At 40.2% G+C, this 12,058-nt stretch overlaps 1 protein-coding gene across 1 annotated transcript in view; it reads left to right on the top strand.

Moving 5' to 3' along the window:
* LOC116298780 (sushi, von Willebrand factor type A, EGF and pentraxin domain-containing protein 1) overlaps positions 1–10,799 on the top strand; it is a 28,251-nt gene extending 17,452 nt beyond the window's left edge. The window contains exons 20-34 of the mRNA XM_089038807.1: positions 362–687; positions 1,294–1,432; positions 1,716–1,850; positions 2,279–2,449; positions 3,219–3,338; positions 3,585–3,707; positions 4,335–4,457; positions 5,004–5,177; positions 5,799–5,987; positions 6,357–6,548; positions 7,181–7,357; positions 7,838–8,011; positions 8,349–8,522; positions 9,018–9,350; positions 10,357–10,799. Of these exons, the coding sequence (XP_088894933.1) occupies positions 362–687; positions 1,294–1,432; positions 1,716–1,850; positions 2,279–2,449; positions 3,219–3,338; positions 3,585–3,707; positions 4,335–4,457; positions 5,004–5,177; positions 5,799–5,987; positions 6,357–6,548; positions 7,181–7,357; positions 7,838–8,011; positions 8,349–8,522; positions 9,018–9,350; positions 10,357–10,727 (2,921 nt within the window). The 3' untranslated portion in view covers positions 10,728–10,799. The remainder of the gene's footprint in view (positions 1–361; positions 688–1,293; positions 1,433–1,715; positions 1,851–2,278; positions 2,450–3,218; positions 3,339–3,584; positions 3,708–4,334; positions 4,458–5,003; positions 5,178–5,798; positions 5,988–6,356; positions 6,549–7,180; positions 7,358–7,837; positions 8,012–8,348; positions 8,523–9,017; positions 9,351–10,356) is intronic.
* The last annotated feature ends 1,259 nt before the right edge of the window (positions 10,800–12,058 follow it).

Raw genomic sequence — 12,058 nt, 5'->3', positions numbered from 1 at the left:
GCCATAAATCCACAAACATAGTAAAGCTAGATCAGAATTGACCATTTTGGAATTCATCCAATACTCATTTACTCAGGTGTCTAGCCGGAATATTCATTAATACCAATATTCACTAATACAAGAATACACGACTTACAACATCACAAACACTTTTTGAACTCCTGGGACCTTCACTGGGACAAGTGAATATTCTACACATAACGAGGCTAACCCTGAGGATCAGAAAACTCGAAACTGTAGTATTAGTGTATGTATATATATAGTATATATATAATGAAGGGTGTGCCTTCAGAGCCAATCGACCTGAGCTTTGTCATGTTTTTATTCAAACAGGCGTCACATATTTTCCTTTTTCTTGTAGATTGCGCAAGATCATTGGGTGTTACCTCCAAGCTGACCATCCCCAATAGCTTCATGACAGCATCTTCATCTCACAACGGTCTGTGCGCTCCTCACAACGGCCGCCTCAACAAACAGCCCAACAACAACGCCAATGCGCAAATTGAATCATATGGTGCATGGTGCGCAGCAACCAATAATAACGGACAATGGCTCAAAGTGAACTTCAATGCAATCAAACGAGTCACAGCCGTTGCGACCCAAGGTCGATATGACGCTGATCAATGGGTGACGCAGTACAGATTACAATACAGTATGGACGGCACGACATGGAGTACCTATCCACAAGTAAGTAGTTTATCTAAAATATTAATCCACTTCTACGCATGCGCTTTCGAATGCGAAGGGCCTGGTAGCCCAAGGATGAAAAGAATTGAGGATACCCACTAGAGCTTTGGATTTTAGTTGAAATTATGGTCTTTGATGAAGGTAACAAACGTGCATTCTAGCCTAATGTTATAGTATAACCCTATACGAGTAGTCAAGCACAAAACAATCCGAGTTGAGGCTCCGGGGAAACTGTAGCGTAATCGTAATTACTCTTTCGTTTCCCCGGAGCCTCGACGCAGATTGTTTTGTCCTTGATCACTCAACCAGAATATCTAAAGTTGGCTATTCACTCCTTTCTATATAAGTTCACTGGTCAACACACAAAGCACTGATCATGAATAAAACCTTCAAGGTAGTTTCAAAATATTATTCAAATTTGAAAGCGTTGCAGCCTTGGTTAAATGTTTTGTGTTTGACCAGTGAAGTAATGTATGGAAAATGGTGATTTAGGAAAAGGCGCTTCAGTCAGTTCTAGGATGAAATCATCCCCCCCCCCCCCTGCGTAGGTTATTGGCAGTTCGTTTCAAACTATCTGAGTGACAAATACAAAATTCCATTTTCCAGAATTTCAGGGGAAATACAGACAGGAATACCATAGTAAGACACGAGGTTCGTATGTTCAATGCGCGTTACGTAAGGTTTCAGCCTATCTCCTGGCATGGTCATATCTCTATGAGGGTTGAGATATACGGATGCTCAGAGCGTAAGTATAAAAATTACCGCTTGGTTACTTAACTCATTTCAGTGCTCAGGGTTAGCCTTACTTCAGTGTCAAAATACTGACAAATATAAAGTATCTTTACCATTATGGTAATTATCATTGTCATTTATCCGCTACAACAAGAGTAGATACTCTACAAACCAACCTTTTTTTGAAATTTCTAGATTATTTTAGCATTTCTATCCCATGCATTTTAATTCACATTGAACCCATTAAAGACACTTTTAAGAAATTATAATGTTAATATGATTTATATATTCCATAGGCAAGGTTAAACCTGCCGACAACGTCAACGAGTGTAGCAGCAGTCCATGTCTTAATGGTGGCGTGTGTGTAAACCGATATTCACGCTACATGTGTCTGTGTAAACAGGGATTTACTGGACATCGATGCGACAAAGGTAAGGGATAGGAGAATACGGGCAGTAGAGAAGAATAGGAATGGTTGTCAATCAAGAGAATATAAAGTATTTTCAGTCTTGTTATCAATGCTATTAGTCATAAAAAGGGATGATATAGTTTTCCTCTTAAAAAGAGCGCTTCTGTATTTAAAGTGATTTAAAGTGCAGTTACATTAACTGCCGGTTTTATTTGGTTTGGAAGTCTGAATTTTATAAGCTATTGAAAAGGACTCTAGAAAAGATCTGTACATTTTTTTGCGCATATGTGAAGGACATGCGTTGAAAAGAAAACGCGTTGTCAAGGAAACATGTTTTGCCGAGGAAACCTGTTGCCGTTGGCACGCGTGTTGCCAAGGAAACGTGTTATCAAGGATACACGTGTTGCCAAGGATACCTTACTGATTATCCACCATGATCTATGTTTTCAGCCATTCCATGTGGTACTCTCGAGTCCCCAATCTATGGAGTAATACACTCTTCTGGCAGTACTCATGGTAGTACAGCAACATTCACTTGTCGTGCGGGATACAGGATCAAAGGCACGGGAACAAGATCTTGTCAAAGTGGACAGTGGACTGGGACACAACCAACCTGTGAAGGTAATATCAAAGTGATTGGTATAACAGCAGCATCGTCCAATAAAAAAGGAATAAGAATTAAGAAAGATTTAACATTTTTAATTTTTATGGGATTGAAGAGTGGTGTAGCGTTAATGCACTCTTCTCTCGCCTCTGGGGTCTCGGGTTTGGTTCTTGGACTTGGCATACATGTGAGCAGAGTTTGTTAGACTCTCTACCTTGATTCAATGATATCCTATACTGGGCTCTCCGACTTTCCTCCCTCGGCAAAATCCAAGCTAAATTCCAATCTGTGAGTTAACCCTTTTAATCCGTGTGACTTGTGAGCCGTGCCTCGACTTTGGTCAGCCTAGAGTTTCAGGTCACAGATAAAATGAAGGTTATTTTATTATTTTATCTCCCCTTTCCCTCCAGTATTATTTCTTTCTCTACTGCAATTTTGACCACCCAATAAATCAATGGAAGAAACATTAACGGAGCCAAAATGAAATAATCTACACAGCTATGAGCCAGACCTTTGGCCATGGGTGAATTAAAAACAAAATTTGCACCGAGTAGTTCTATTTTAGATGATGCTTTTCCTTTTTATCTAAGACATCAATGAGTGCCTTACAGGAGGCCATTGGTGAATTAAAAACAAAATTTGCACCGAGTAGTTCTATTTTAGATGATGCTTTTCCTTTTTATCTTAGACATCGATGAGTGCCTTACAGGAGGCCATTGGTGAATTAAAAACAAAATTTGCACCGAGTAGTTCTATTTTAGATGATGCTTTTCCTTTTTATCTTAGACATCGATGAGTGCCTTACAGGAGGCCATGGGTGTAACCAGCTCTGTATAAACACACCAGGAAGCTATACATGCGCATGCGCACCAGGCTACCAACACACGAGCGCAACTCAGTGCAGTGGTAAGTAAATAACGGATGCGGACAAGCTGAGCCAAGTAAACATGCTAATATGTTGCAATATTGTTTTGTAGTACCATTGTTTCCATCTCATGGAAGAATTATGGGTTTTTTGACTGACATTCTTCTTCTTTTCCTTGTGATCGAAGCCTTTATTTGCAATGTTTGCCCGCATTTCGATCCCAGAAGGCTCAGTTTGCAATATCTTTGCGATTCGATGTTTTTTAAATTTGCTACTCTGTGTTTTAGATATTAAGGAGTGCAGTATGAATAACGGTGGCTGTAGCCACTCCTGTCACGAGAGACCAGGTGCCGTCACGTGTTCCTGTCCTAGTGGCATGAAACTCCTCAGTGGAGGACGTACATGTTCTGGTAGGTAATCAAATACTGAGCAATTCACTTCTACCGAGCGTGAGGCTCGACCCTGCTTGTGTATGAGTCTACCACACGGCACAGTTCTTGACATTGGCTGAGCCAGTGATTCACTTCTATCAAGCGCCCAAATTTCAACTTCGGGTAGTGACGTTCAATCTTGCGTGTGTATAAGTCTACCAGTTGCATGACTCAATTCTATCGAGCGTGCAAATTTCGTCTTAGGGTAGCGTAGAGCCAGTAGTAACGCTCAATCCTGCATGTGAATAAAAGTCTACCACACGGCACGGTACCGGAGATTGGTTAAGCCAGTTATATAATTCACTTCTATCAAGCGCGCAAATTTTTCTCTTTTATAAAGTGGGGCTCAATCGTCGTAAAAGACCCAGCACGCTGCCCTAGCAAGATTAACGGTGGAACCAGTTGCAAACAGCGCGCAATGTTATTGTTTGTCCAATCACGATGCTTGGCGATGGATAGTGCCAACACCGAAATCAACTTCTAAATTCTAATTGGGATTTAAAGGAAAAAGAGTTTCTCTGTAGAAATGCCACTGTTAAATCCCACGCATTTTCATTTCATTTTCTTATTTATTTATTTATGATCTGACTGCTTTTCATTTCATAGATATCGATGAATGCTCTCGCGGTAATGGTGGATGTGAGCACACTTGCTTCAACACACTCCGTTCCTTCAAGTGCTTGTGTAACAAAGGCTATAGACTGAATTCCAATCAAAGGAACTGTGATGGTAATTACTGACTGCTTCACATACATCTTTTTCTTTTATGTGTACATCGTACTGATATCATTATCTGTTTATAATCCATCTATACTCAGTAGAGTACAAATATTATACTACCGGGCTCGACATGTACAAAATACTGCAAACTCAAAAAACATATATACCAGTATACTGCACCTTATAATGTCTAATAAGTTATTTTCGTTAAATCATAATATTTTATTTCATTTTTCGTGAAATAAAAGGAGATTCTGATTCTCATGGCGCCCATTGTCGTTTATGTGCGTCGGCAAGTTTCCTAAATTGGAAATTTTCAAATCTTTTATAAGCATCTTTTCATTTTTTAGCGCGCACGATGTAAAATCATAATAATTAATTATAATTGCAATGGGGAACCCACAAAAATAAGTTTTTTGCCTGCCAAAGCGCGCGTCGTAAAGCATATTTTGATTTCAGAATGAAACTGGAAAAAGGAAGTGATGGAAAGTAATCGAATGAAAACTCCTACGTCAATAGCATTAACCATCTTTCTTCATTTACTTTTTTCCCTAGAACTTTCTTGTCCAGCTCTACTCCCTGTGGCAGACAGCACGAAAAAAGGAAACAGTAACTTGGTTTGGACTGCTGTCAGATACACGTGTAATAATGGCTTCAGGATTATTGGTTCATCGAGAAGGGAATGTCAGGCTGACTTACAATGGTCTGGTGTACAGCCACGCTGTGAACGTAAGTCCGACTCAAGTCTAATTGATTGCATGGGGTGATCTGCAACACTCATATCTGCTCTTTTTTCTTCTTGTCTTACATGGCAAACATATTTAGATATTCCTCTTATCGCATGGATATGTTCCCAATATCCTTTTTAAATCTTCTTTTTCTTTTTACGTTTTGAAACGGGGAGTCGTTGCCGAGTCTCCCAGCCAAAAGCTCATAAATCTCGCGTTCTGATTGGTTGGGAGCGCGGGCTTTAATGACAGCACACAGCACGTGCGCGCACTTTCAATTGCGTCATTCCTATCCAAAATAACGGTTATTGTACTTTATATTTTGTAAGAGAAATAAAAAACTTGCTTGCTGTTTTGTGTGGAGTTATAAAGCACTTTTGAGGATTGACAGAACACTCGAAAAGTATCGAGGACCACTTCACTATCCGTCGCGTTTTTCCTAACACTTCTCTTATGTTCTACCAATCCCCGCGTGCTTTATAACTGTACACGTCACGTTTCTAGATAAGAAGCCTGTGATCATTTTTCTCACTGCGCATTCCAACCAATGTTACTAGAAAATAACTTAACTGGTTCATTAAGGTACAAGGGCTAAAACATGCCCCTTTTGTTTCTATTTCAGGTTTATACTGCAGAGAAGTCGGCACGGTAAAGAATGCCGTTCGTTCACTTGTCAATTATCACAACAATCGTCCAGTGTTGGGCAGTATTGCTCGCTTCGCGTGTAACCCACATCACGTGATGCAAGGTTCTCCTGATAGGGTTTGTCAGGCTGATGGATCATGGAGTGGAGAATTACCAAGATGTATACGTGAGTAGAGTACTCGTTTATGTATAGACGGTTGAATGAGGAATGGGTTGATGGATAGATGGATTGGTGGGTAATAGGATTGGCGAATGGGTGAATGGATGAATGTATGAGTGGAGAGAAGGAAGGGGGAATGGATGTCTTTGGATAAAAAAGAAAGGGGTTGATATACATGGGGGAAAAACAAAATGAAAGAAGGAAGGAAGGAAGGAAGGAAGGATTATAAAGGGATTATAAAGAATAATTATTAGTTCATTGTGCAAAAATAAACAAGCTTGTTATCAATGATAGCATCATGCGCTTTCTGCTGCTGAGAGCTTTAATTTAATAAAAATATGTTATTAATCATCTGAAAACGCTTTTAATCCCCAGCGGCTTTCTGTTCCAAGTTGAACCCTCCGTCACGTGGAACAGTCCAAGGATACCGTTTTGAGTTGGGTGCAACCCTGCGCATTACATGTGATAAAGGATACAAATTAAAGCCAGCTTCATCGTCGTTCCGAACATGTGTCAAGACACCTTCTGGTGGAGGCACGTGGTCTGGCCAAGATCCTGTGTGCGAAAGTAAGTATTGATTAACCAGACTTTGATTCAGTTCGATTTGACACTGAAAGTGGACAAATATCCTATCCTAACATCAGGGGCAGAGATGGTAAAAGGGTGACTAGTCACCCCCCCCCCCTCCCTTCCCCTTTGCTCAAATTTCTCAGTATACCGTTAGTATCGTTAACAGTCGCGGGCCCTTTCTCCTCCAATTTCCGTGCCAAACATTTGTAATAGTCACCCCCCCCCCCCCCCCCTTCTAAAATTCCTGATCCGTCCCTGAACATTAGCCTAATTCAATCTAATCTCTATAATCTTACTCTGATAACTTTCAAACGATAAATGGTATCAACAAAAAAAAAGTTTAACGGGGTTTTGTTAATTTTCTAGGGAAGTTTTATATTCAATAAAAAAATTAAATCAAGTTTAAATTTGAAATTTCTCTTTCTGGCCATACAAATTAAAATAAATTGTGGATCAAAATCAAAGCTTTAACCCTCGTCCGTCAAGGGCGTCTAGTGTCTCAAATGTTTAGCTCATGTTTTGATAATGGGATTTATACCACATGTATCATTTTATTGTATCAAAAATATATGTTTAGCAAATGCAGCATTGCGTGTTTTTCCGGTACTAACGTATACTCTTGTTTCTAGTTATTGACTGTGGTGATGTTAAGCCGCCATACGGAGGGTATCGCACTCTCCCAGGAGGCACCAAATACCAAGCAGTCGTTACTTACACCTGTAAACCCCAGCATCATCTTCAAGGCAAACCATCACATGTGTGTCAAGCTGATGGTACATGGAGTGGAAGCCAGCCAGTATGCTTAGGTAACTAGCAAATCGAGGTCCCTTTTCTATAGTCTTTACTCTCTCGAACATGGAATGGCGTCAGCATATGATAAGACAGACAGACAGATAACAGGCAGACAGACAGACTACAGACAGACAGACTACAGAAATACAGACCACAGTAAGACAGACTACAGACAGGCAGCAGACTACAGACAGACAGACTACAGACAGATAGACAGACTACAGACAGATAGACATACTACAGACAGACAGACAGACTACAGACAGACAGACTACAGACAGACAGACTACAGACAGATAGACAGACTACAGACAGATAGACAGACTACAGACAGACAGACAGACTACAGACAGACAGACTACAGACAGACAGACTACACACAGACAGACAGACTACAGACAGACAGACTACAGGGATGTACGAATGCCTTATAATATATGGTACTCTATCCAGTATTAATGGATATTTATCGTTGTCATTTTTGATTATTTTAGAGAGGTCATGTGGATATCTGGACCCCCCTGCCAACGGGGAGAAGATTGGTGAAGGACACCAGTATGGTGAATCTGTCACGTTTAAATGCAACACCGGCTACAACCTGATTGGCTCTTCTAAGCTGACCTGCCAGACATCAGGACAATGGTCTCATTCAGTGCCCTCATGTCAAAGTGAGAATATCAACAATTATATCCATGCTAATCATTTCTATAGACGTGACATTACAGCTGTCATGTTGATGTACCAAAACACTGCATTTTCTATTCCCGTGGAATTGAACTATATTTTTATGCAAAAACTGTGCAGAAAGTTTCTATTGTTTGGTACACCAATATGGCTGCCTTGTCACGTGAGTAAAAACGGTCTTTATTTTTCTCTAACCGAGAACGAAAGACTGTGCAAGAGTAAACGAAAAAGGTATTCCCTCGTTTCCCCTTGGCCACAGGCAACCCGAAAGAAACACCCAGAGGAGGCTTTATTTGACATATATTTTGTTACATTTTACAGTTGTAAACTGTGGAGATCCTGGAACACCAGTTAATGGAGTGCGCTTTGGCAATACCTTCACCTACATGAGTTCAGCCTTTTTGGAATGTAACCCAGGATACAAACTTGTTGGTGCTTTCGAACGCAAGTGCCAGGTCAATGGACAATGGAGTAATACTCAGCCAAAATGTGTGGGTATGTAGTTAAAGCCACGGGTATATAATGAATTTCGTCACGCGGCACATCCACGGTAACGATTATGCGACTTCGTTTGGACCAATCACAGCGCGCGAAATTACAGTTTGTTGCAATTGAATGAAGTACTAGGACATAGCACTGTGTCACGTTCAGTGTCACGCACTTGGATACCGTGAGCTTGTTTTACAGTAACAACACGAAATTTTGTCCAAATGAACAAAGTAACATTTTTGGGGATCGAAGAGAGCTGATTGTTAGTAGGAAAAGATAAAAGAAGATTAATGAAAATTCAGAGAAAAGAAAAGAAAAGAAAAGAAAAAAATATAAAAATGGAATGCAAAAAAACCCCACAAAAATGTCAAGAATGAATTTACGATTGGATTAAAAAAAAAAAAATCCTCTCCTCTCCTTATCAACTCAGATCTAAGTTATGTTTTTAATTTTATTCAATTATTTATTTCTTCTTTCTTAAACTAAATCAATGTAATTCAGCCACGAGTTGCGGTAGACTACGCGTCGGACCAACCGGAACGATTACCTCTCCAAACTATCCATCAGATTATGACAACAACGAGTACTGCACATGGGAGATACGCGTCCCTGTAGACAAGAAAGTCCGCTTAAACTTCAAAGACTTCAAGACTGAACTAGGAAAAGATCTGCTAATGATTTACGACACCAACCAAAAAACGCCAACGATTTATTTTGACGGAACAACTAATATGCCTGGGCCATTCACTTCCTCGGGGAATAGTCTTCGGCTACGATTAATTTCCGATGGGCAGACGGCGATGAAGGGATTCAAGGTCGACTACACGCAGATTGGTAAGATGATATTTTGTTGTAGAAAAATTAAGGAAGAGTTACTTTATTTTGAATAAGTTAAAGGTTATCTCAGCTATATTTTGGGAGGGGGTGTTTCCCTGTATATCCATTGTATCTCTTGTCTGCCAGCCTGTCTACCTGTCTACTTGCCTGATTTTGACTCTGCGTGCATCCTTCTATGCACTCCCACCGATACTGCCTCCATGCCTTCTTTTCTTTTTGCCACGTTCCACCTGTCTTCATATATAGATACCTGTCTGCTTGAGTCTGCTCTGTTTGCCTGTCTGCCTGCCTGACTCTTCTCTACGTACCTTCTTCCCGTTAATTCGTGTTGCCACTGTCCGCCTGTCTGCATGTCCACCTGATGACCTGATTGCCTGACTCTGCCGTCCGCCTGTCTGTCTGTCTTCCTTTATGCGCATGCTCTTCCAACCCCTTCACTTCCTGTTTTCTTCCTTGTCTGCTAAATGTCTATACCCTTTTTATTAGTCGTAGCGTAATAATACCGATTAGACCGAGCACCTCCTTCACTAACTTTCACTAACCTTCCTTATCGGATGACTTTCTGATTGCTTTTCCTGGTTACCAGGATTTCCTTTTTTCTGCTTTCCTTTCCTTGCTTTGGCTTCCGGTTCTCATTTTGTCAGAGCCGGCGTTTCTTAATTCATTCAGCGTCTTGATCAGTACTCCTTCAGCTTGCGCGTAAGGTATTTCCTCTTTCTCTAAATCAAGTAATATCTGTTCAAGCATGACCATCGATAAAAGGAATCAAAGAATCATATCATTATATATGCTTTCTACGCATTACTATTTATTACCCAAGCTTTCGGGTCTTTATCCCATCACCAGGGAATGTACAAAGATGCGTGTTAAACGAAATCATTAAAGAGAAGTTTTGATAATAGGGATTCGAATGACCCTGTGGTCTGGAATTATTATCCGCAATCTTGACCCCAAAACTAATTAATTCTTTTCTCAATAAATAAATACACTTTCGAATTCACAGACATGAACTGTGGAGGAACACTATTAGATCCTAAAGGAGTCATCACTTCCCCAAAATACCCAAACCCCTACGACAACAACTTGGACTGTGTATGGCTGATCGCTAGACCCAACGACAGGATAATGATGTCTCTACTAGAGTTCGATACAGAAGATCACCACGACTTCTTGGCAATCAGCTTTGGTAGAGAGGTGACTAAGGATCTTACCTACGAGTGGTCAGGTTTGGGGACATCGATAAAGCCGTTTGAATGCCTTAACTACATGTGGTTGCGATTCAAGACTAACTGGATTACGACGGGAAGAGTACGTAAGGGATTCAAGGTTCAGTATAGGGGTGTCAACAAGAATCAAATAGCACGCAAGAAGTAAATAAGAATGTAACTCATTCATGTGTGATCCCGATACATTATAATAAACAAAAATTGAAATGATCTGAATAAAGTGTTTGTCGTAACTTAGATATAGAGTGTAGCCAGGACGATACAGTCTTTTGACTAAACGTTGTCGTTGATCGGATCATCCCTACGCGCCTAGACCGAAAAGGATAACGGGTAAATTACACTAAACTTGCGTCATAAGGAGCCAGAACCACTTTTCTTTCACCTTAGCATGATGAAGCTGTTGCTATGGATCAAATTATCATCCCATTAGGTTATGTCAACAGGGCTTTGAAATTCAATAACGTTGTTTGCTGTTTTATATTCTTTACCGTGTATATATGCTTAGTGTCAAACAAAGTTCGACAAGCGCGCAATTTTTGAAAATATATAATCCTATACTGTCTTGCAACTCGAGTCATAAGACCGTGATGACTTCAGATCAGAGTGCTTCGTCCACAATTGATTACGACAGTTTATAATCTATTGCTCGAACCCCATAAAAACTGGTGGGCACTAAATACCAGGATATGTGGTCAGTCACCAAAAAGGTTTGAGGGGGCTGCTTTTGCTAGCAAATTTCCTAAAGAAATCAGGAAGATACGACTCCAGGATCTTAAAGACGAAAATGGCGCGCAAATAGACCATCATGTATTTGACGGAGGCCAACAAAGAGGAGGTTATCGAAAGGATGAAGTCTACGTTGGCACCAGTTTTTGTATCCTTGCTGGGATACTTAGGCAAAACCCCAAGACTTTACTTCTTGAAGAGAAGAAGATTAGAAGCATCATAGAGGTTATAAATGGTGTGGACGTAAACCTCCAACAATGCCAGCAAACCAAGACACCTTGCCCCAGAGTCAGAAAAAAGTAAGGCCAGTGACATTTTCTCTCTTGGTTGTATCTTTAAAGATTCATACGTGATCAAAGAACTTCAAATTTGTCAATTTCAATCTCTCTATAGAAAGTGCTGAGAAAAGAGTCCAGACCAAAGACCTACAGGGAAGGACGTTTGCAACTTGTTACAATCATGTCGCAAACTCTAGTTTCTCAATTAATTAATAATTAGCAAACGTTTTAGTGTAAAACACGTATTTTAGTAGTTCACACGAATTCTAAACACTCAGTCTGAGTGCACGTCTCTAAAAAGTCCTGTTCGTAAACTACAAGTTTGTCAAATTATTTTAAACGAGGAGACCAGCCTAAGGTTTTCGGTTCATTTCAAAACTGAGGATACTGGTGTCTGAAAACTAATGCTGACATTTTTTGCCGTTGGTATCGACTAAAAAGGATGAATCCTCGAACTTTCAAATGTATTATTATT

This window comes from Actinia tenebrosa, unplaced genomic scaffold (genome assembly GCF_029948245.1).
Source record: "Actinia tenebrosa isolate PJP-AT-01 unplaced genomic scaffold, QUT_ActTen_1.0 PGA_scaffold6__47_contigs__length_16458017, whole genome shotgun sequence".
NCBI classification, from domain to species: domain Eukaryota; kingdom Metazoa; phylum Cnidaria; class Anthozoa; order Actiniaria; family Actiniidae; genus Actinia; species Actinia tenebrosa.
The sequence above is the reverse complement of the archived record's forward strand: the minus strand, read 5'-3'. Positions and strand labels throughout refer to the sequence as shown.